At 42.7% G+C, this 26609-nt stretch overlaps 1 protein-coding gene across 1 annotated transcript in view; it reads left to right on the top strand.

The window, feature by feature from the left end:
- The window catches only part of LOC311223473 (RNA-binding Raly-like protein), a gene marked incomplete at both ends in the record, with an annotated part of 261903 nt that extends 251139 nt beyond the window's left edge, over window positions 1–10764 (top strand). Inside the window, 2 exons of the mRNA XM_084308259.1 lie at window positions 9091–9248; window positions 10726–10764. Of these exons, the coding sequence (XP_084164385.1) occupies window positions 9091–9248; window positions 10726–10764 (197 nt within the window). The remainder of the gene's footprint in view (window positions 1–9090; window positions 9249–10725) is intronic.
- Window positions 10765–26609: the final 15845 nt, after the last annotated feature.

Below are 26609 nucleotides of genomic sequence, written 5' to 3'. Positions count from 1 at the left end.
TCGACGGATACAGCGATCAAACCGTGACGCGCACTCAGAGCGATATTGCGTCTAGCCCGGGCCGAGAAAAAAAAAAAAAAAAAAGTGATGTCACTTCCTGTTCAAGAAAACGAGTATTTTTTTATTTTATATAATAACGTTATATTGTGCATTGGAAACACAAACATACTTAAAATGAGTAAATATTATTAATTTTAAACATGTTTATATTATTTATATGGCTATAAAACTAAAAACTAAAACGTTTTATTTTATTCTTCTTCTCTGATTTAACAGCAGTCAGCAGGTGGGTCGGCGCCCTTGCGCCCCTAGTGGCAGAGCCGCCACTGTCCTAGAGGCAAATCTTTCCTGTGACAAAATGGCAACCAATGTAATCAAAAAAGTCAACCAACAAATTCGATTCTTGTACCGGATCTTCTCTCTGGTAAACAAGAATACCCTGAAGACTCTGGCAGGAGCACTCATTCAAGGGTACTACGACTATGCTTGCACCTCATGGTACCAAAACACCTCAGATGCACTAAAAACAAGATTACAAACATCACAAAACAAACTGGTCAGACTACTGCTTGACCTAAAACCCACCTCACCCCTGCCAATTTGACAACCTAGGATGGCTTAGAGTAGATGACAGAGTACAGCAACTGGCAATGGGCCTGGTCTACGACTACAAGATACACTACACCACTAAGATACCCATGTACATGTCAAAATACTTCCCAAAGGTCAGTGAATACCACGACCACAACACCAGAGGGAGTTCCACAAATCATGTTCAACCCAGATTCGGCACAAACAAGGGACTAAACACGTTTAGCAATTATGCCACAACAATGTGGAACGCCCTACCCACAGCCGTAAAAACATTTTTAAATCCCTACCCACCTTCAAAACCACTCTCAAAGAGCACCTACGGGAGGCTGCAATTGGAAACTGGCCACCGTAAATGTCCAAACCCCCCCTCCCACCCACTCACCCCCTCCTAATGTACAGTTTTCTTTTGGTGAAGTGCCCCTTTAAGAAGGAAAGGTCATTTTAAGCACCAGTATGTAGTACTACTTTAAAGCACCAGTATGTAGTGCTACTTTAAAGCACCAGTATGTAGGACTACTTTAAAACAGATGTGTATTTCAGTATGTGGCGTAAAATTATGGAATTCTCTACAGAATGATTTAAAGAGTTGTACAAATATCTTTCAGTTCAAGAAAATGTATAAAGAAAGAACAATTCAACTTTATGAAGTTGAGAGGTAACAGGTTTCCGTTAGACTTTTTTTTTCTCATGTTATTGTAAGTATTGATTGTTAAATAATTGTAATGAGATATTTTCTTCTCCCTGCTCCTTTTCGCTCATGGAATGTGCGAATTGAGAGGTGCTTTGATTATGAATTTTTTTTTAACCGTGCATTACCATGAATGGAACAAATAAAAAAATGTAAATGATCAAATCAAATCTAATTAAATATTCTATAGGGCAGGAGCAGCAGATTTTCCAGGGACATCAATACGGCTCTTATCTCCTTCCTTTTAAAATAAAGATACAAATCCAACAAATTGTAGCAGCTACAGAACCATGAACCTTCTGTGTGTTGATCTTAAGATTTACACCAAGGTCGCGGCCCATCGGAACTACAGAACTATACCACATCTCTGGCTCTATTAAAGGATCTCCCGTCTATACGGAGCTACTGAGCAGTTTGATCCCGTAGCTAGACTGGCTGACGCGCCGTTCTACTTGTCTGGTCTGATACCAAAACAGTCCTTTGTCCCAATGATACATGTAGGCAGCTTTACTGTGAAAATGGTATTTATGTTCCCTCACCGTCAAACAGAATGTCTTCTTAAACTGATAAAATAATAATGAATACAATAACTAATTAGATACAAACATTTCGACCTGTGACCTGCATCGTGCGTGCGGTCAAAAACCATTGCCCTTTCCGGGTCAAAACTCCTCCTCATACAGGTGTACCTGACACTTAAATAAAAGAAGCTCCACCCCCTGGTCACATAAATCCACTGCTCATTAAATCCGTTTTGGCCGTTACACTCCGGCCCCTAATTGTTAAGGCAGGCAGACATAACAATTCAAAAATAAATAAACAAAACAAATAAGAGCCAAAACATGTCATGGATTAAGTGCATCTACATCCCATGAACCAAACACAGTTTTGTCACCGGCCTTACAATGGTGCTACTTTTAGTCTGCAATTTCACAGAACGCACCAGACCTTGTTTGTCTGGAAATACCTCCAGAACCCTGCCAAGTGGCCAGGACCCACGAGGAGCTGAAGAGTCCATGATGACCACAACATCACCAGCCGCCAAACTCCTTTTCCTCTGGTTCCACTTTTGCCTCTCTTGAAGCAAGGGCAAGTACTCATGTACCCATCTTTTCCAGAAAAGATCTGAAAGATACTGGACTTGCTGCCATCGTCTTCTTACATACTGGTCATGTGGATCGAACACTCCAGGTGGCAAAGCTGGTTTACCCTTCAAGAGAAGAAGATGGTTCGGTGTAAGTGGCTCCAGGTCGTTGGGATCATCCGAGAGTTTGGTTATTGGACGGTCATTCAAAATGGCCTCCACTTCACAGAACACTGTATGAAGCCCATCATCATCCAACCTCTGCTGACGTAGGACAGAACTGAGAACCCTTCTCACCAGGCGGATCATTCGTTCCCAGACGCCACCGTGATGTGAACCTGCTAGTGGATTAAAGCTCCAACGGATTCCAACTTGTGCCAGAACTCCATGAATCTTGTCTTGATTCAAAACGGCCAGAGCCTCCTTCAGTTCTCGTTCTGACCCAATGAAATTGGTACCATTATCGGACCGTAAGTGTGCCACTTGTCCTCTCCTGCTGATAAAACGCCTCAGAGCATTGATGCATGCGTCTGTGTCCAATGACACCGCTACCTCCAGATGGATGGCCCTGCTTGCCATACAGGTAAATATGACTCTGTACCTCTTACAGGTTGATCTTCCTTTCTTTACTTCGACTGGTCCAAAGTAATCTACCCCTGTGTTGGTAAAAGGTGGTAGGTCAGGAAGGATTCTGTCTGCTGGAAGATCTGCCATCTTTTGCTCCACTGCTCTGCCATTGTAGCATTTGCAAAATCTGCATTCAGTGATGATCTTCCTAACAGCTGCATGGGCGTTGGTGATCCAAAATCTCTTCCTCACTTTGGACAGTGTGTGAGTCCTTCCACCATGTCCCAGATTCTGGTGTACATGCTTGAGAATGAGCATTGAAACATGCTGGTCCTTGGAGAGAATGAGCGGATGTTTAGCTTCCTCTGGCATTGATCCTCTGCTCAATCTTCCTCCAACCCTCAAGAGTCCATCTTCAAACACTGGATCCAGCTTATATATGGGACTCTGTCGACTCACTGCTGCCTTCCCAGATGTTAAAGCAGCAATCTCTTCACTGAATCTCAATCGCTGACAGTAGCCAACGATGGCAACCTCTGCTCTCTGCAGATCCTCCAGCGTCAAAGTGCTGCTCATAGATGTTGCTGTGAGCTTTTGACTTGTAGCCTGCTTTCTCAGATGGCTCTGTTCCAACAACATGACCCTCAACCTGAGGAACCAGGCAACTGCAGTCTTCAGCCTCTTCCAGTCTGAGAAGTAGGAAATGAGCTGGTAACACTGATAGCGTTTACTGTTGCCTCCTTTTTGACCTCCTGGTCATTTGAATCCACTGAGACGTCCAACACAGTTTTGGGCCAATCCTCTTCTGGCTTCCAAAGAAATGCAGGACCTTCAAGCCACCTGCTGCCATTCAGGAAGTCCAAGACCCTCATTCCTCTTGACGCATCGTCAGCTGGATTGTCTTTGGAACCGACATGTCTCCACTGTGAGGATTCAGATGTTTCTCTGATGGTCGAGATCCTATTGGCTACAAATGTGTGGAAATGCCTGTCCTCATTGTTAATATACTTCAACACTGAAGTGCTGTCAGTCCAAAATACTGACTCCTCCAACTGGAACTTCAGCTCTGCCTTCAACAGTGAGTCCACTCTGACAGCAAGGACAGCAGCCATCAACTCCAGCCGAGGAATAGTCACAGCTTTCAGTGGTGTTACTCTGGCTTTGCCAAGCAGAAAGGTAACCTGGATGTGGTTCAACATCCGGACATACGATACAGTTCCATATCCACCTTCACTGGCATCGGCAAAGTGGTGTAGTTGGGCATGTCTGACCTTCCCAAAAGCCACTGGCTTAATGCACCTATTCGCATGGAATGCAGCCAGCTGCTCCAATTCCTCCAACCACCTTTTCCATTGGTGTATGATGTCCCGTGGCAAGTCATCATCCCACCCACAACCTCTTCTGCAGAGTTCCTGCTGCATTATTTTTGTACGCAAAGTGACTGGTGCCAGGAAACCTAGAGGATCGTATACTGAGCTGGCAATGGACAGCATACCACATCTGGTGAGAGACTGTTGTTTCAACTCGATCTTGAACCTGAAAGAGTCCGTCTCCACACACCATAGTAGTCCAAGAGCCCTTTCCATTGGAAGTTTGTCTCTGTCCAGATCCAACTCCTTTAGATCCTTGGCCCTTTGCTCTGCTACAATGGACTGTAAAACACCACGACTGTTGCTGATCCACTTCTCCAAGATGAAGCCCCCCTTGCGACACAGAACAATAAGATCCGTTATCATCTGGATAGCTTCTTCTTCAGTCGCTGAGCTCTTCAAACAGTCATCCACATAGAAATTCTGCTTGACAGATTGAGTGACTTCAGCTGAAAACTCAGCCTGATTATCATCAGCAGTTTTCCTCAGGGCATAGCTTGCGCAACTAGGGGATGATGCAGCTCCAAACAGGTGCACAGTCATCCTGTACTCCTCAAGGTCCCTAGTGACATCTCCCTCTGGCCACCAGAGGAAGCGCAGAAAATCCCTGTCTTCCTCAGCGACCTTCACCTGGTGGAACATGGCTTGAATGTCACCCATGAATGCCACCGGTTTCTCTCTGAAGCGAGTTAGCACTCCAAGCAGTAAACTGGTAAGGTTAAGACCCTGCAGAAGTTCACTGTTCAGAGATGCTCCTTGGAATGTGGTTGCACAGTCAAACACCACACAGAGGTTTCCTTTCCTCGGATGGGAGATACCATGGTGTGGGATGTACCACACTTTTCCTTTCTCACCATGCAGTTGTTGCTGCGGTACTTTCTCTGCATAGTTCTTCCCAATAAGCTTGTTCATGTATGCTGCATACTCCTGGTGCAAGCTTTTGTTATTTAGGAACCGTTTCCTCAAACCCTGGATCCTTTGCCTAGCGACTCCCACATTGTTGGGCAGACAGACCTCCTTGTTCTTAAAAGGCAATTTCAAACAGTACCTTCCCTCCTGAAGCACTGCTGAACTTTCCACAATTTCCAGAAACCTTAAGTCTTCTCTGGACATTTCCTTCTCCTTCACAGCTACTTCATTGAAGTCGTGATTGTACTGATTGGCCAGTCTGCACACTGAGATCCGGTTGACCATAGCAGAGGGAAACTCTGTCTCCACAACACCACTGTTTCCATTCAGTGGACCATTAACGACCCATCCCAGCACCGTCCTTATAGCATACGGGCCATTCCCGTGACTGTTGATGACCTCCCAAGGTTCCAATATCTTGGGAGCGTTGGTTCCAATCAACAGGTCGACATTTGCTTTTAGGCGTGGGATGTGTACGTTGGACAAATATGGCCATTCCGACAGTTCTTCAGGTGTCACCATGTTCTCAGCCGTGACTGCATTTTCTTCTGTGTGAGAACTTCCGGAAGAACATAAAAGTCATCGCTGTCCAAATCAGCTATCTCCAACCCAGTCAAGGAGTAAGCTGGAACAACTGTCTCTTGCCCCATGGTGCTCAACAGGAAGTTGGTTCTTCTGCCTGTGATATTCAGCCTCTGCATTAGGTGTTCGGAGCAGAATGTGGCTGAGCTACTAGGGTCTAAGAAGGCGTAGGTTTGTATGATGGTATTTCCTTTTGCTGCTTTCACACGTACAGGGAGAATGGATAACACACACCGGTCCTTACCGGCCCCTGTATGTCCACATGTTTGCAGTGAAGTTGGTTGCTTATTGGATGGTTCCTTTAACTGTTCTGGAGAAGATGGTTGCCTTTTGATGTGAAGCAGGGTGGGGTGAGTTTGACCACAGACTTTGCATATCAAGCACCTTTCGCAATCTCTGCTCATGTGACCAACACATAAGCATGCAAAGCAAACTCCCTTTTCCCTAAGAAAGTGTATTTTCTCCTTGTGCTTCTTTTCCTGAAGTTGTTTGCACTCCTCCAATGAGTGACTGCGAGCACAGAAAAGGCATCCAGCTCTCCTAGCATTCATTGTACCTGATGTTGGTGATGTCAGCTCCTTGGCACTCTCAGATATGTCCATGGTTGTTACTGTGGTGGCGACAATATTTCCTTTTACTCTGTTGGGTGGATATGATTTAAACCTGGTGAGAGATTTTGTGCCAACCACACCAGAATTTGGATCCTGTATGTCACCAAACAGAGGGTCAGAAAGAATACTGACGCGTCGCTCCACAAACTTGATCATATCCTCGAAGTGAGCTCTTTCCTGGGTATTTTCCATGATGCCATGAGCCGTACTCCTCCATTGCTCCCTCATCTTGAATGGCAATTTTGATATTATGGCCCTCATGTTGACAGGCATGTCCAACTCCTGCATGTACTGAAGCTCCTCCATTGCATTGCAGCAGCCACACAAGAATAAGGAGTAGGCTTGAAGTGCCTTGACATCCTCCGATTTTATTGTTTGCCATGCCAAGGCCTTTTGCATGTAGGAATTTCCTATTTTGTACTGATTTCCAAAATGTTCCTTAAGAAGACCCTTTGCCACTGCGTAACCACGCTCAGGAGCCATATGCTCGCAGCTACGCACCAATTCTTGTGGCTGTCCTCTTGTGAACTGCTCCAGATAATACAAAGCATCAGCTTCTGTTGCCTTTTCCTCCACTCCTTGTTCAAATGCTTTGATAAATGTTCTATATTGGAGAGGGTCACCTTCAAAGGTTGGGATATTTCGTGGTGGCAGAGACCTGGAATGCTGATGATGTACCAGAGCAGCAGTTATTTAATTTTGCCTCTCCATGATGGTAAGCATGTTTGCAGGTTGGTTTGAATTTATTTGAACATGATTAGTTGTTCCCATTCTGCTTTCCTGTTCCTTGTGGTTGTGGTTATATTGGCGGTTAGTAGCAGTGCTATGCCATTGGCCACGTTCCTTTGGTCTCACATCCACAGGCTTGTTTGGTGGTATTGACAATTGTGTCAATTTACTTCGTTGTGTTAATGTCCCAGGTTGATATTCTCTTGTAATAGGGTTTAAGACCTTGTGGTGTTCCTTTTCAACATAGGAATTCATTCCATTTGAAGGTGCACGAGATGAATGTTTACTTTCAGAGGAGTGCAACACAGCCAACCTTGCAGTGGTTGCAGCCAATTCAGTGTCCACCTCCAGTTGTTCCTTTTTTCTCTTCAGCCTTAGTTCCTGCTCCTTCAACTGTTGTTCCTGCTCCTCCAAAGCATGTTTTTCCTTTAGAGATTCAGCACGAGCGAGAAGTGCAGCTCTATCGGCTTCAGCTAAAATCCTGGCAGATGACCTGCTACTTGTTTTTTAATATTTGCTCACAATGTTTGACACACTGTCATTTGGAGCAATACCATCATCACTTAAATGCAAATCACCTTCAGTTGTTTTACCATCAATTTCATCATGTACATTCGTTATACCTTCAATATTTGAAACCCACAGTTTTGCATTTGAAATACACTCATTGTTTGACAAAATGTTTGCTTTAAACCAGATGTTTTGTTTTTCTTTTTCATCATGTAACGTATAACCCAACAGATTGTCATGTATGCATTTCGCCTCATAACACACCTGACTCAAATCTGTAAGAGCATTCTCTACTTTTGCCTTCTCATTATTTAACATGAAACCAAGAATTGCATCTCTTATCTTGGCTGCCATGTTAAATTTACGTTTTCTGCTGGCTTCCAATTTGCCACAATGTTCTGCAACAGCCTTTGCAGTCATTTTAACGACACGTTTCCCAGTGACGTCACCGCTAGCAGCGGAGCGCACTGCGGTCTCCATGGAAACGTTTGACGCCGGTTTGCGCGTCTCCGTGATATTAGATAGTCAGTGAGTTAAACGAGATGGCTGGCGAGTCGCGCAACAAAGTCAATACAAAAAGGTCCGCGTGTAAAAGTAAAAGTCAAGTGTCATTCCACTTCAGCAACCATGGATTTATGCTCAACCCCAAGTTATGTGCGCACACAATTTACATGGCCATGCATTTATATAGCGCTATAAACATACCTCCTTGCGTTGGGTACCATGCTGTCGCTCGCGGACCAGTACTCGCAGTCCAGTACTGATCCTCAGCCAAACTTCGGGTCAGCACCGGTGTGTTCCTCGTCCACGAACGGCTGCAGGCAGCTCCCCGATGCAGCAGCAAACACAGTGGAATCCTCTTCCTCCACAATGACAACAGCAGCTCCTCGTCTTTCTCCGGTGGCGATTCTCCGACGTCCCAAACGCAGCGAATCTTCCCCAGTCTCAAAACGAGAGTCCAACTGGTGCGTGGTTTTTGACTAATACTGCTACTGAGCAGTTTGATCCCGTAGCTAGACTGGCTGACGCGCCGTTCTACTTGTCTGGTCTGATACCAAAACAGTCCTTTGTCCCAATGATACATGCAGGCAGCTTTACTGGGAAAATGGTATTTATTTTCCCTCACCGTCAAACAGAATGTCTTCTTAAACTGATAAAATAATAATGAATACAATAACTAATTAGATACAAACATTTCGACCTGTGACCTGCGTCGTGCATGCGGTCAAAAACCATTGCCCTTTCCGGGTCAAAACTCCTCCTCATACAGGTGTACCTGACACTTAAATAAAAGAAGCGCCACCCCCTGGTCACATAAATCCACTGCACATTAAATCCGTTTTGGCCGTTAAAGGCTCATTGTGACTAAAGTGGTTTCTCAACGTGGTTGCTCTGCTTCCAGGCGAGAGACCCATGTGTTGTGTGTATTTCTACACTCCACTGCAGGGTCTCCACTGCGGGAGGACAGTCTCGGCGGCTCACCGTACACCTTCAGCAGCCCAGAGTGCTCCCCCTCCCCGCTCTCTCCCCCCAGTCCTCGCCTTTGCATCCAGAGAGAGAGCCCCGGCCTGGGGGAGGCCACTGACGACGATGACCACCACACGGTAAGCACAACCTCATGAACCAGGTTTACCTGAAACCTGCACCTTGTGTATACTGTTACTTACTCATAGTATATTCAAATTAAATAAATCTATATTTATTGTAACGTATATTACCAATAGGGCATACAGACCCTCATCTGCACCTTTGTTTACACTGTTGTATGTTGTATGTATTTTTCTCAATATTCTTATATTCAGAATTAATTATATTGTTTACACTGATTATTTTTATCATATTTTTGTATTCAGATTTAAGCTTATATTTGTCTTTATTCTATTACCCTGCCCATACCTGTACCTCCCCTCACCCCTCCCCCATGCTGCTATGATGCCCACATTTATAAACTATAACTATAAACTAGATAAGCTATAAATAAACTATGAACTAAAACTATAAACGAAACTATAAAACGAAATATAATACACAACTTATATTCTATCTATACAAACTATGCTATGCTAACTGTATAAATAGCTATAAACTATAGACTATAAACTAGATATATAAACTAGATTATAGACTAAACATAATACACAATATATATTCTATCTATACAAATGTATACAATACAAGGTATGTTAGCAGCAGTGTGTGCATGAAATACGTGTGCTTGTGTGGTGTGTAAGTCACTAAGGTGCTTGTGTGTGTGATGTTACAGGATGTTACGATGCTTTATTACACATTGAAATGAGTGCAACATGAATAATGGTGAAACTGACCAATACAGAGGATATGATGTAATAGAGACCTTGCATGGAATGTCTGTGTAGTTCTCTTTCTTCCAACATGGCTGCCTGTAACCATTGGTAACCACTTTTTAAAGAAAATGCCTAATTTCTTTGCAGTGGTAGAACACAATGTCCAATAGTCCAGTTTAGAATTTACTCAGAAATGTATCTTTGACAGCCCTAATACATACATATTTATATTTGATGTTGAGTTGATGTTCTCTTTCATCTGACATGCAACAAAGAAAAGACGAAAGAGGTGAAAAGATCATACTGACTGAAAGATGATGTCTACACATCACCAGGCAACTCTGGGACTTGGCTTCTGTGAAGCAATCTTTGTTTGGAAGATGAACATTCACTTGGTCATTTCAGGACTGCTTTTTGACGAATTGTCTCTCTGTTTTCTCTCTTATCGTTCTGTCAAATTGTCTGTCCGTTTGTCTTCTGTCTGTCTGTCCATCTGTCTGTTCGTCTGTCCATCCACCTGCCTGTCTGTCTGTCTGTCTGTCTGTCTGTCTGTCTGTCTGTCTGTCTGTCTGTCTGTCTGTCTGTCTGTCTGTCTGTCTGTCTGTCTGTCTGTCTGTCTGTCTGTCTGTCTGTCTGTCTGTCTGTCTGTCTGTTTGTCTGTGTGTCTGTCTGAATGTCTGTAAGTCTGTCTGTCTGTCTGTCTGTCTGTCTGTTTGTTTGTCTGTCCGTCTGTCTGTCCATCGGTCTATCCGTCTGTCTGTCTGTTTGTCCGTCACAGATGAGCAACCACAGCTCTGACCTTGAGGAGGAGATGTGAGGGGAGCTCTGGACTGCTGAGGAAACAGCAGAGACAGAATGAGTGCTGTACTGTACATAGAGGAAGAGAGGGACATCCATCAAACCAACCCAGTGGGCATTTTTCCAGAGGCTCCATTCCCTACAATATAACATTATAACAGGCAAGAGGAGTGCAATTGAGAAAAATGACTTCAACCGTAATCTCCCATCTCAACTAAAGGACTGGTACAAAAGTAGATAGCACATGTCTCGTACTATATCTTGTACTGTAGTAATACCTTTGGCACAAAGGGAGATAAACTCTGAAGTAATTCTTCTGTTTTTTGCCTTTGTAGGGCAGAATGCACACAGCCGAGTGGCATAGTGGTAGTTTAGGAGGCAGCTATATTTTCAACGTCATTATATTTGTCACGTCAATGGTTGATATAGGCTGGTATTATATTCCCAGAGAAAGAGATGGGTGTAGCCTATATATACAGTACAGTCAGACTGTATACCCTCCACTATACTGCCAGGGTTGGGAAGTAACAGATTACATGTAGTGGGATTATATTCATCAGATTACAGATACGTTTAGGAGCTAGAAAACGAACAGAAACTGGCTATACTAGTTGGATTACTAAGAAACATTGTGTTTAAGGTAAATGTATTTTCTTTTCAAGGTTATGTATGCTATTATTGATGTAATTTTTTATTATGGATACTTGTGGTTGTAGGTAATAAAGTAGAGTGGAATAAATTTACTTTTGGGCTTCTGCAGATTTTGAAAAGTAATCAAAATAATAATTGCTAGTAATTTCTTATGAGTTGGTGAGTTGGTGTAATCTAATAGATTATACTACTGATTATTACAATTTTAAGCAGGCAATCTGTAATTTTTTTAAGTAATCTTCCCAACCCTGGCCACGGCATACAGCTGTACCACAGCATCTCCATTTTCATATATATTATATTTCATATAATATTTGCTTTTACATATTAGGTTATTTATAAATCAAGAGTAAAGGAACCATTTTTTCTTTTACACATTAGGTTCTTTATAAATCAAAGGTAATCTTCCTCCCTAACCGTTCTCTTGTCCTCCCTCTATACAGTAAGAGATGTGTCAGGGAACATATACATGCTAACAGATCATTACACCCTCTTACACACCACAGTAATCTACATACTAATCTTCCCCAATCCTATTCAAGCAGCTCACACTATTTGATTTGCATACTCGCACACCAATAGACCAGTATTGCCAAACATTGGACAGTATTCAGAATAATAATTTGTAAACCAGCCTATTGTGGTTATCCGATTGAGGTTTTATTCTCAGTAAGCATGTGCTGGTTAAAACTGGATATGAATTACCTTATAGCAACTATTCCAACTACTACTATTGTAGTTTGCACCACTAGTTTGCACCACTACTACTGTAGTTTGCACCACTAGTTCGCACCACTACTACTGTAGTTTGCACCACTAGTTTGCACCACTACTACTGTAGTTTGCACCACTAGTTCGCAACACTACTACTGTAGTTTGCACCACTAGTTTGCACCACTACTACTGTAGTTTGCACCACTTTGATACACTTGAGTGTATCCAAAACAGTACAGCTAGTAACAATACAATAATACAGCTAGTATACGGAAATGGTACACCACTGTAACATGTACACAGTAACACCACAGTAACATGTACACAGTAACACCACAGTAACAGGTACACAGTAACACCACAGTAACATGTACACAGTAACACAACAGTAACAGGTACACAGTAACACCACAGTAACATGTACACAGTAACACCACAGTAACATGTACACAGTAACACCACAGTAACATGTACACAGTAACACCACAGTAACAGGTACACAGTAACACCACAGTAACAGGTACACAGTAACACCACAGTAACATGTACACAGTAACACCACAGTAACATGTACACAGTAACACCACAGTAACATGTACACAGTAACACCACAGTAACATGTACACAGTAACACCACAGTAACAGGTACACAGTAACACCACACAGTAACATGTACACAGTAACACCACAGTAACATGTACACAGTAACACCACAGTAACATGTACACAGTAACACCACAGTAACATGTACACAGTAACACCACAGTAACATGTACACAGTAACACCACAGTAACATGTACACAGTAACACCACAGTAACATGTACACCGTAACACCACAGTAACACCACAGTAACATGTACACAGTAACACCACAGTAACAGGTACACAGTAACACCACAGTAACATGTACACAGTAACACCACAGTAACAGGTACACAATAACACCACAGTAACATGTACACAGTAACACAACAGTAACAGGTACACAGTAACACCACAGTAACATGTACACAGTAACACCACAGTAACAGGTACACAGTAACACCACACAGTAACATGTACACAGTAACACCACAGTAACAGGTACACCGTAACACCACAGTAACAGGTACACAGTAACACCACAGTAACAGGTACACAGTAACACCACAGTAACATGTACACAGTAACACCACAGTAACAGGTACACAGTAACACCACAGTAACATGTACACAGTAACACCACAGTAACATGTACACAGTAACACCACACAGTAACATGTACACAGTAACACCACAGTAACATGTACACAGTAACACCACACAGTAACATGTACACAGTAACACCACAGTAACATGTACACAGTAACACCACACAGTAACATGTACACAGTAACACCACAGTAACATGTACACAGTAACACCACAGTAACATGTACACAGTAACACCACACAGTAACATGTACACAGTAACACCACAGTAACATGTACACAGTAACACCACAGTAACATGTACACAGTAACACCACAGTAACATGTACACAGTAACACCACACAGTAACATGTACACAGTAACACCACAGTAACATGTACACAGTAACACCACAGTAACATGTACACAGTAACACCACACAGTAACATGTACACAGTAACACCACACAGTAACATGTACACAGTAACACCACACAGTAACATGTACACAGTAACACCACACAGTAACATGTACACAGTAACACCACACAGTAACATGTACACAGTAACACCACAGTAACATGTACACAGTAACACCACAGTAACATGTACACAGTAACACCACACAGTAACATGTACACAGTAACACCACAGTAACATGTACACAGTAACACCACAGTAACATGTACACAGTAACACCACAGTAACATGTACACAGTAACACCACAGTAACATGTACACAGTAACACCACACAGTAACATGTACACAGTAACACCACAGTAACATGTACACAGTAACACCACAGTAACATGTACACACTACAGTAACACGACAGTAGAGTAACATGATGGCAGTTTATCTATTGTTTCTCTGTAGTTAAAATTTAGAGCATGCGCAGGCTATATAAACTCTTATACAAACGAACACTTAATTGGACTATTAAACTAAACAGGAATATTAAATGGGTGATGTGCTTTTGTTAACCACATACACAACTGAGTATTTACATTTTCAGAATGAGGGAAATAGCTGGGATATTGTGTGTACAGTGGATAAAGGTTTATATTGCAATACTTCATATTAAGTTCACAAAGCAGTGTTGCTTGTGAAATGGGAAAACTACTCCCCCTAAGCACTCAAATGCATTTTTGTTCAAAGAGAGTGTTTGAATGACCTCTGAACTCTCTGACTGACAGTGTTATTACAGTTTTACTAGAGTGTTATTTTCTGTCAACATGTCGAATGGGTCTTTTAGAATCACATGACCTCTTCAGAGATATAGGGAGGGGATTTACTAGGTGTCCTCATCACTCATTGACCTATCTCAAACCCTGGGGCCTGCCCTCTCTTCTTGATCCTCCAATCACTCTCTCCTCGGACAAAAAGCTGTGATTGTAGGATCAATGTAGTTTGAGATAGTTGTTCCAGTGTTCCAGGACACAACCTTTGTCATCTTCTGTAAACACAAGTCTTTCTACTTTAAAGGGGAATACCACCCATTTTAATTCCCATAGCTCTTGCTGTGCTGCAGGACACTTCAGTGAGTATTTGTGAACACGCTCCACTCTCTCTTAAAGGAGCAATAGGCGGCCATTGATTTTGGACAGAACTTAGAAATATTTTCAGATCCTTAAACCGAATTCAACAAGGCCTTTGTGTACACGCACAACTGTTATGCACATAACAAGCACGCCTGTCACTAGAGGGTTTGATAGACAGCTCGCTCGTTCCAATCATTTTACTTGGTCGTTTGTTTGATTGGATGTCGTTGTTTAGCTCCTGCCCCCTATTGGAACGACAGATTATTTAAATTTCGTAGTTATCTGGATGTAAAATCTGAAGCTGCTCCATAGATAATCCAATGAATGGGGCTCTGATTTTGTGAGGTCATAATGTTTGTTTGAATGTACACACCCAAATGAGGTTTATCTTATTATTATAGTACTGTAATAGGGTCTGAACCAGAGACGTAAGAGCTCACACAAACATTTTATTGCGTGACAAAGGCAGAGCTCCATTCATTGTATATGTAGCAGATTTTACATGTGACGTGTGAGGGTTCTTCTCTTGGTTTCTACCTTCAGGATGGCGCAAGGCTGCAACACGGTCTCATCAGAACATTTTAAATAAGTACTAATCGACCACAGGAAAAAAAGTACATTATGTTATAGCCATAAGTAATATATTTACTTATTGTGTAAGTAATATATTTACATTTCGTATCGGCAAAAGTCCGAAACAAATCACTGTGACCAGGAGTCAAACCAACAATGATTGCTGTCGCAGGCAAGTAAGATTAGACTAAGACACCCATCCTGATAGCCTGATTGCTTTTACCAACGCGTTCGTGTTTCCGCGTCTCTGATTGGCCAGGTCATGTGACATGTACGCCCAATCGCGGGACCGCAAGTTTCTACACTGGTTAAGCTTAGGCGCTCTTTCGAAGTTGGTTAATGTTAGAGTTTGTCTTAGAACATGGCGATAGAACGCCTGCCCTGATTTCAAACTCTAACCTTAACCAACTGCGAAAGAGTCGCCTAAGCTTAACCAGTGATAAACTAGGCGTTAGGTAGTTTGCAGGCTGTTCGACCCGGAAATAGGCGCAGAACTTGCCGTCCCACGATTGGCGCACATGACCTGGCCAATCAGAGTGCAAAACGGGAACCCGGAAACACGAACGCGTTGGTAAAAGCATAGACGCATCCTGATACAAACACAGCTCTCACCACTAGACTAAGACACCCACCCTGATACAAACACAGCTCTCACCACTAGACTATGACACCCATCCTGATACAAACACAGCTCTCACCACTAGACTAAGACACCCACCCTGATACAAACACAGCTCTCACCACTAGACTAAGACACCCACCCTGATACAAACACAGCTCTCACCACTAGACTAAGACATCCACCCTGATACAAACACAGCTCTCACCACTAGACTAAGACACCCACCCACCCTGATACAAACACAGCTCTCACCACTAGACTAAGACATCCACTCTGATACAAACACAGCTCTCACCACTAGACTAAGACAACCACCCTGATACAAACACAGCTCTCACCACTAGACTAAGACATCCACTCTGATACAAACACAGCTCTCACCACTAGACTAAGACACCCACCCACCCTGGTACAAACACAGCTCTCACCACTAGACTAAGACACCCACCCACCCTGGTACAAACACAGCTCTCACCACTAGACTAAAACACCCACCCTGATACAAACACAGCTCTCACCACTAGACTAAAACACCAACCCACCCTGGTCCCTGATACAAACACAGCAATAATATAATGATGGTTTGTTTGAATGTTTAATGGTTATGATTAAGATAGAAAGTTAGGGTTAAAGTTAAGGTTAAGGTTAGGGTTAAAGTTAGTTTAGTTAGTTTAAGGTACAGTAACAGTGTGGTTAAGGTTAGGGTTTGGGTGAGTATCAGAAAAGTGTGTCTTGGTAGTCTTGAGGTAAAGGTACTTGACTCCCATGCAAGTGTTCTTTGTTTTTTTCCCCCACAGGGGACCTCAAATGTTAAAAGTAAAAGAAAAATGTAATGTGTAATATATGTACTTATTTGTAATACGTACACATTGTACATTTTCGTAAAATACGCCAATATATTACTTATGGCTATAACATAACGTACAATATGTACCTTTATCCTGTGGTCCATAAGTACTTTATGTACATATTTTAAGCGAGATCTGGAGAGTGAGGAGAGAGTGGTGTCTATACTGAACTGTCCTGGGATGCGTGAATAACATGTGACGTCTTAAACTGACATTTGAGTGACATTCCCCTTTAAAGCTAAAGAACGGCTGTGTCCTCGTCTCCTTCCACTATGTACAAAGCTGCCAGAGTGTCCACGGTCAGTGTGTAATATTGTGTATTTCTGTAAACTTCCCTGTAATCACTCAGCTGTCTGATTTTAAATCCTGCATTTTCTTTAGGGGTTTTATTTTTTTTTTTTTTTTTTTCAACAGAAGCAAAGAATGATGTTATTGTGAATCAATGGTGTTTGATGTTTTTCTGTTTTGTTTTGTTTGCATTCATATGAAAACCCTGAGTGGAAACATCGATGTAACTGTAGTAAAGTATTTTCATATTGACTAAACATGACTGGGAGTGATGTTTATTATTCCTTTCATCGTGCTGTTGATATATAGCCTATATAGAGAGAGACAGAGAGGGGGGGGGTGAGAGAGAGAGAAAAAGAGAGAGGGAGAGAAAGAGGGAGCTAGAGAGAGAGGACAGTGGAGAGGACATCCTATCAAGACATAAGGAGGTCAAGGGGGTAGAGGTGGGGGGTTACAGTACTGTAACTGTAAGTCAAACAGCGTTTCAGCCATACAGTATGTACTGTATGTAGTATGTAGTACGTACTGTATGCATGCTTCAGTGTAGAACAATAATATTTGTGATTTATTTATTTTACCACTGAAAGGAGTAAACCTCCAGGTATCAAATAATTGCTCTGTTTTGGCAAAAATGGGAAATTATCACCAACCCATTATTGTCACCCTCAACACACACACACACATACACACGCACACACTCATCAGTATGTCTAATGATTAATGCAGAATAATGCTGTTAGGATTACATAGTTCACAATTCAGAATACACAATAAAAATATGTATTTATTTATAAGCTTCTAAAATTGTAGAAATTCAGATGAGTCAAATTGTATCAAAAATAGAACGTCTTGTTTACATCAGGGTCCCCCATTTTCAATTCATCATAATGATTACACACCACATTTATATGGTGAAAAGAAAACACAGGTTGGGGCTTTAAGAATGTGAGAGTCTCACTAAAGGATTCAGAACTGTGTTTTGTGATTATCTAACCACACACACACACAGTTCAAATACATTCAATCTTTATTTAATCTCAAAAGATCATTGAGAGCAGGCTCTCATTTATTTATTTAGTCAATCAATGAAACAATTTGAATCAATCAAAACAACTACAGACTGAGGTGAAATGGTTGCCATTATAGATTTCCTAATTCGCTAAATGTTTGTTAATGTTTGAACGTGGGTCTCGAAGAGGGGGTGTAGGCCTGTGGTCAGAGAATATGAGGCCATTGACCCAGAAGTCAAAACACCCGTTCTACAAAACGACTGGAACGTAAAACAGATCTACAGTATTTTATTACATCAAGATGGACTGCATTCACTTTTATTTCAAAACAATCCACCTCGTCATCTATTAGCCCACCGTATAAAATAAAACATTATCAAATAAAAAGTGACAGTGAAGAGTGAACCTAATGTTTACACAAGCGCTTTGAGAGGAGTGAGTTCACTCTGGTGCTGCACACTCACACAGAACCTTGTGATCTGATGCAGTGAAGTTCACCATCAGGTTCTCAGGTTGAGACTGCTGGCCTGCTGTGGTTTCCTCTCTCGTGGCTGCTGCTCGTTCGTCCGGATGAGTGCTCACAGGCTGCAACACATACAAAGACATATTCTGTCTGGAAATAAGGTAGGTTTATAACTTACATAAACTACTTATAGTAGGATATGTTATGGAGACTCAAACTAAACAAAAAAAAACTGTTAAAAGCAGGTGAGACTAAATGGGTAGCCCTTTGTGTTGTTCAATTAACACTGCATTTTGGCCAATAATGTCCCATTAGACTGGTGCTTCTATATAACTATTTATACACCTGCAGATAACCCATATACCTCTCTATGATAGCATGTACAATAATGCTGTATATACCGTATATACATATATTTATATTTACCATATATATTTATCCACATCTGTCTGTATATAACTAACTTTTCCTGCATTGTGTAATTTTAATTAAAAGACAGACACTTGCTTCACGGTCTTGGGTGGTTTATTCTGGTAGCAACACACAAAAGATCCTGGTCAGACAGGTTATGTGGTCGGCTCATCACACACCTCGAACACCGCTCACATGGACTCATTCCTTGTGTAATGGTCAATATAATAACATGAAATAAACAATGTACAATCCAATGACAATGTTTAGTACCTGGTAACACACAAAAGATCCTGGTCAGACAGGTTATGTGGTCGGCTCAAGTTACAGGTTACAGGTTGAAAAAACACTCAGCTCAGAACTCGGCAGAATCTGCACCTGGCTCGCTGATAACAAACTATCATTACACCTGGGTAAAACAGAGTCCATTCTCTTCGGATCAAATAACAAACTCAGCAAGACCGACAGCTTCTCAGTTACAGTGGGTGACAATATTGTCACAAGGAAAGATGAAATTACATACCTAGGTTCCATCCTAGAGGCAAATCTTTCCTGTGACAAAATGGCATCCAAGGTAATAAAAAAAAGTCAACCAACAAACTAGATTCTTGTACCGGATCTCCTCTCTGGTAAACAAGAATGTGTAACTAGCAGGGATATGAGGGCTGTGTGTAATTAGTGTGACCAGGTGTCCCCCTTTTGGTTGTACTGTCCCACCATTTGACCAAATGTCCCGCGTCCCTCATATTGAGAGGATGTCCCTCTTTTCGAAGCCAAAAAAAACATGCGTCTAAAAGCCCCTCCCTACAGACAGTAAATGTAGCAACCCGCCTCTTGTCCACACACATTGCTCTGATTGGTTATAGTACTTTAGCGTGCTGCTTGCCTGCTTGTGACGTGACTGAGACTGAGTCGTGACGCTACCTCATATCGCAAATCTGATTGGTCAAAAAAAACACAACAACATTACAAGCGAACTAGTTCAAGATGGAAAGCAGTAAAAAGAAACGGACCTGCAGTTACAACCAAGACTGGCAAACGACACATGACTGGGTGAGGCAGATGGCAGGCAATCCGCAGCAGGCTTTCTGTGTTTTGTGTCATAGTTCGTTTTCAATTGCGCATGGAGGAGAATACAACTTGAAGCGCCACAGTGGACGTGAGTCTCACTTGAAAGTGGCTCACCAAAAAGAAACATCCAGATCTATGGATACGTTTCTTTTTAAACCAAACAATGATAGCCAGACGGACAAGGTCACTGCAGCTGAGATAACAAGTGTCTATCACACAGTACAACACTCCCATTCATACAGGTCAGCCGACTGTGGTAACCTTTAACCTTTGATTTAAATCTATTCGGTGAAGACCATGGCAGTTATTCTAATATAGAAACACAATTTATTTGTATTATTATTTTTGTATTATACTACACTGTTTTCCCTAGTTCTGTGTTATCAGGGAATATCAAACACAAGACATTCCTGTCAAGTGATGACGTTTGAATATTTAAAACATATGTTAGGTGGTATTTAATTTGTATTTATTTTGATTTAACCTTTAACCTTTGATTTAAATCTATTCAGTGAAGACCATGGCAGTTATTCTAATAAAAAAAATTACATTATCTATCTGTCCCACTTTGTCCCACTTTGTCCCACCAAAATCGTACTGTTGTCCCACTTTGTCCCACCAAAATCTTACTGTTGTCCCACTTTTGGACTTTTTGCATCTGGTCACCCTATGTGTAATGTATGTGTAACTAGCGGGGATATGAGGACTGTGTGTGATGTTACAAATCAGCTGTGACTTCGTAAACAACAATGATACAATGACCAATTTCAGGGCAAGAAAGTGGATGCTGGATACAGGTTGAAATTCAATGGTTTTCAGATTTCTCCAGTTGATTTATTCAGCAGGGCATCAGCGGTAGAATAGAGCAAATTCACAGGATACAAATAATCTCTCAGAGTGACACAGACAACTTGGTTCTGTCCAGTGTGTTCTAATGTCGAGACTGCTCAGTATTTAAACACTTTCTCGACCCCCGTACCTGGTACTGGAGTCGACTGGTCCACATAGCATAATGACAATACATTTATTTGATCACAAAGGCTGACTTTCGTTCTAGACATTAACATGGTAATTCACTCATTCTGGCTCCTGTGTGGAGGGTAATCTTGTTCCACCGGTATGTGGGTCCTCAATGTTTTAGTTTCATGTGTGTGCGTGTGTGTGTGTGTGTGTGTGTGTGTGTGTGTGTGTGTGTGTGTGTGTGTGTGTGTGTGTGTGTGTGTGTGTGTGTGTGTCACATGCATCTAGTGTGTGTCTCTCTCGTTCATCAGGTTTACAACAAAACTGGTTCCTGGGTGGGGGTGAGATAGTGTGTGTGTGTGTGTGTGTGTGTGTGTGTGTGTGTGTGTGTGTGTGTGTGTGTGTGTGTGTGTGTGTGTGTGTGTGTGTGTGTGTGTGTGTGTGTGTGTGTGTGTGTGTGTGTCAACTTAATCAGGTTTACAAAGGTCAAGCCAAACTGTGGTCAACTAGCCATTCTGAATAATGCTATAATACCGTTGAAATAACTATTACTAATCAATCAAAAATACACTATAATATCAAATCTATTGGCCATATGAACATAAATTGTTACTTAATGTGTATACTAGGAGGGGTATGAGGACTGTGTGTATGTGTAACTAGGAGGGATATGAGGACCATGGCCGTAGCCAGCTATGAGGTCACAGAGGTCCGGACCTCTGTAACTATTTGTAACTATTAAAATATTAAAAATATTAAAATAAAAAAAAATTATAGAAATATCACAATATAAATGTACACTCGGGAGTTGAAAATGTCCGGTAACGGTAATGTCTGATGTTTGGCAAAGGTACTCCCCCCTGCATCGCTACAGCACTATACATGGTCGCTTCTGCCCAGGCAGGGGACATGCAGGTAGGTGGCTTTGCTTTGAACTAACGTTACTTGTTCAAAGCATGCGCGAGCAGAACAGCAGTGACTGACAAGCCTGCGCCGTGGGCTGTTTGGTCAATGACCGGCCCACTAGCCTGGCCCAGCGGCTCATTTGGTACTGACTGACACTGGGCCGGCCCAATAATCACATCTCTTACTAAGCCCCTCCCCCACTAGGCTGGGAACAGCGGTCCATTATGCTGGCCCGCCGGCGTGTATATTTTCCCTAACGGAGTTGCACTTCCGCGTTCGGTTTGCGCGATCTGATTGGCCACTGACGTTTTTTTCAGCGCCAATCGCGTTACTCCTAACAATCGCGCCAGCAGGCTGTTACCCTAACCCTAACCCTAACCTTAACCAACTAACCCTAACCCTAACCGTCCTTAACCAACTAACCCTAACCCTAACCTTAACCCTAACCTTAACCAACTTCGAAAGAGAGCGACTTCGAAAGAGTCGCCAAGCTTAACCAGTTTGTTAGGAGTAACGCGATTGGCGCTGAAAAAAACGTCAGTGGCCAATCAGATCGCGCAAACCGAACGCGGAAGTGCAACTCCGTTAGGGAAAATATACACGCGGCCCGCCGCCCAATCACGTGTATGCTTTTACCAACGCAGTTGTGTTTCCGGGTTCCCGTTTTGCGCTCTGATTGGCCACTGACCTACACGCGTACGCCCCCCTCGCTATCGCCTTTGGGGCGTGAGATATGAAGACAGATTTAACTGGGTATAGGAAGGCACTGCAGTACCATACAAGCCGCAAATTGAACATGCAGTGAGTCTGCGACAACAACCCAATAATAAACACTCGAAACAGCTATTACCAGACAATTACAACAGCAGTGGTGCCTGCTTCTGGGGCGTGCGATATGAAGACAGATTTAACTGGGTATAGGAAGGCAGTACCATACGAGCCGCAAATTGAACATGCAGTGAGTCTGCGACAACAACCCAATAATAAACAGTCGAAACAGCTATTACCAGACAATTACAACAGCAGTGGTGCCTGCTTCAAATGTCACGTATTATAGGCTATAAGCCCGTGTAGATCTATTCGGAATAATAAACATATACACCCTCTAGCAAAACATGACACAATGTGATCCTATCTCCGATAAAGCGGCTGGTCGCAGAGACGCGAGTTGAACGAACACATCGGGAGGAGAATGAATGAATGAATGAAAACTTCATTTAACAGATTGCAGAATGGGTACAATACAGTACGGCTCAATACACACAATTGTTAAGGAGATGCAGACCAGAGAAATACTTTTGTCTTGTTTACATCAGGTTCATTCATTCATTCATTCTCCTCCCGATGTGTTCGTTCAACTCGCGTCTCTGCGACCAGCCGCTCTATCGGCGCTAGGATCACATTGTGTCATGTTTTGCTAGAGGGTGTATATGTTTATTATTCCGAATAGATCTACACAGGCTTATAGCCTATAATACGTGACATTTGAAGCAGGCACCACTGCTGTTGTAATTGTCTGGTAATAGCTGTTTCGACTGTTTATTATTGGGTTGTTGTCGCAGACTCACTGCATGTTCAATTTGCGGCTCGTATGGTACTGCCTTCCTATACCCAGTTAAATCTGTCTTCATATCTCACGCCCCAAAGGCGATAGCGAGGGGGGCGTACGCGTGTAGGTCAGTGGCCAATCAGAGCGCAAAACGGGAACCCGGAAACACAACTGCGTTGGTAAAAGCATACACGCCGCCCAATCGCGTGATTACCAAAGGTAGCCGCATTTCTGGCAGACGTTTCTGGTCATGTGACATGTGCGCCCAATAGCGTGACGAGCTGTGTCTTTGCCCATTTCCACGTCAAACAGCCTGCAAACTACCTGGCGTTCTATCGCCATGCTCTAAAGCCTAAGCTTAACCGTCGAAAGAACTTGCCGTCACGGTCTAAGACAAACTCTAACATTAACCAACTTCGAAGAGTGCCTAAGCTTAACCAGTGTAGAAACTGACGTCGGCCAATCAGAGAGCGTCTGCCAGAAATGCGTCTACCTTTGGTAATCACGCCGCCCAATCACATCTCTTAATAAGCCCCCCCCCCCCCCCCCCCCCCCCCTCCTCTCTCACCTGTTTCTCGTGGTGTAAAAAGAACAGATGTGGCAAACACAAAGAAAATGGAGAAACAGAAGAAGCGTAAAGGGGGTGCAGAGAAATTGCGGGCGAAAAAATTCAGAAATCTAGAGGTGGATGCTGAAAAATATAATAAAATCACAGACATGTTTGCTGCAGCTGCAGCTTCAACGTCGTCACCCACAATGATAGTGCAGGCTGTGCAGCAACAACAGCCGGTAGCCAGCCAGGCAGAGACACAGGCAGAAGGGCCGAGGACGAGGAGGGACAGTGAGCAGGAGGAACCTGAGGTAGTTTGTGTGTGCCATGCCATCACTGCCATGGTGATGTCGATAATAATATGAATGATAACGTTATTTGGTCAGCATCGCGTTTACTGTGAGTGACCGTCACCTAGGTCCATAATCAAGCTGATCAGCACTACTAACGAGACGCTGCCCCCTAGTGGCCGGCGGTAATTTGTTTGGGTCAAAGTCTCCAAACAAACAAGCACACACCATTGATTTAATTGCCATATAAATCACACATACAAAGATCTAACTATTACTCCTCTCTGAACATGAATATAAAACAAAAATGTGATCCATTAACTGTGTAAACCTTATGCAATATTCATCATTGATATTTGGATAATATGTATGAACTAAGTAGTTAGTATCAAACAGTGGCGGCTGCTACATTCTTTCCATGGGGGGGCGCTATACCAAACATTTTGCAAACATGTACCACGCATGTACCACGCATTGGCATGTCACTGGCAGCGGACAGCTGACCAAGCAACACACAACCAGTCAAATAAAGTACAGTCTAATTCACAACTTGAAACACAATATATAAATAGAAAAGTTAGAAACAAACTCGCTCCGTCTCCAAACACACGCAGAGAGAGAGAGAGAGAGAGAGAGAGAGAGAGAGAATCACATTAGTTAGAGAGAGAGAGAGAGAGAGAGAGAGAGAGAGAGAGAGAGAATCACGTTAGTTAGTTAGGGAGAGAGAGAGAGAGAGAGAGAGAGAGAGAGAGAGAGAGAATCACGTTAGTTAGTGAGAGAGAGAGAGAATCACGTTAGTTAGTGAGAGAGAGAGAGAGAGAGAGAGAGAGAGAGAGAGAGAGAGAGAGAGAGAGAGAAAGAGAGCGAGAGAGAGAGAATCACGTTAGTTAGTTAGGGAGTAGTGTTGTCAAAAATATCGAAGTATCGATACATATCGATACTGAATATTTAAAACGGCTTCAATACTCATTTCCCGAAGTACCGATACTTTCTGCAGTATCGGTACCAGCTGGCTTGCTCCCGCAAGTTGTTGACAGACAGACGCGCTGCCAGAGCCTTGCCCTTCCGCCTCCTCCTCCTCCTAGCTCAGAGCAACAGACACAAGCTGCTGCAGCCTCCTCCCCCTCACAGCCGGGCAGCGCAGCTCTGTCTTCAGTTTTAAACAACGCTATTATTAGCTAACGTTAGCTGTCATTCCTCCGTTAGCTTAATGCTAGCTAGCTGGCCACCTATTACTTCATGGAAACGGAGTAACGTCAAGCCGAGCCCACTACACCAGTACATGCATGAACTCGACACAACTACCCCGTTTCCAACGTTCGGTCGAGCGGAGCCGGAGCCCATCCTACACTAGTACACGCATGAACTCAACACAACTACCCCGTTTCCAACGTTCGGTCGAGCGGAGCCGGAGCCCATCCTACACCAGTACACGCATGAACTCGACACAACATTACCCCGCCTCCATGAAGTGTCCAATTAGCAGCAATGTTGTTGAAAATGTAACGTTAATAAATGCTCCGAGCATAGCTCCGGAGAAATCTCTCTCTCTCTCTCTCCTCTCTCTCCTCTCTCTCTCTCTCTCTCTCTCTCTCTCTCTCTCTCTCTCTCTCTCTCTCTCTCTCTCTCTCTCTAGTACCCTTGTTTTCGGGTCATAACTAGAAAGGTGCGCTCAGTAGACCTAAAATCTCCAGCAGCCACTCTCTCTTTCTCTCTCTGATCTAAAGATAAACAAAGGGTTTTAAAAGTGTATTTATCTTCTCGTATAGTACCAGAGAGAAGCTGAGGAGAATCAACCAGCAACAAAAGCAAAATTCGTAAAAAAAAAAAAAAAAAAATATTATAATAAAAGAAAAATATTATAATTTTTTTTTTTTGGTATTGAAAGTATCGAAAGTATCGATACTTTTCAAGGTATCGTATCGAAGTCGAAATTCCAGTATCGTGACAACACTATTAGGGAGAGAGAGAGAGAGAGAGAGAGAGAGAGGAGAGAGAGAGAGAGAGAGAGAGAGCGAGAGAGAGAGCGAGAGAGAGAGAGCGATATCGCAAATCTACCTTGTTGTTAAGTTGACAGCAGGCAGAAGGGCTTGATAAAGTATCCACTCCATTGTCCAGACTGTGTTGATGTCCATTGTCCATGCATGTCCCTCCACACTGCATCCATATATAGCTTGTTGTTAGCCAACAAGTACTGTGTGAGCTAACAACAAATAGCTGCATCACAACACAACAGCATAAACT

Source organism: Notolepis coatsorum (assembly GCF_963971535.1).
Source record: "Notolepis coatsorum genome assembly, chromosome: 2".
Taxonomy (NCBI): Eukaryota; Metazoa; Chordata; class Actinopteri; order Aulopiformes; family Paralepididae; genus Notolepis; species Notolepis coatsorum.
Note: the sequence above shows the minus strand (reverse complement) of the source record. Positions and strands in the feature narration are given on the sequence as shown.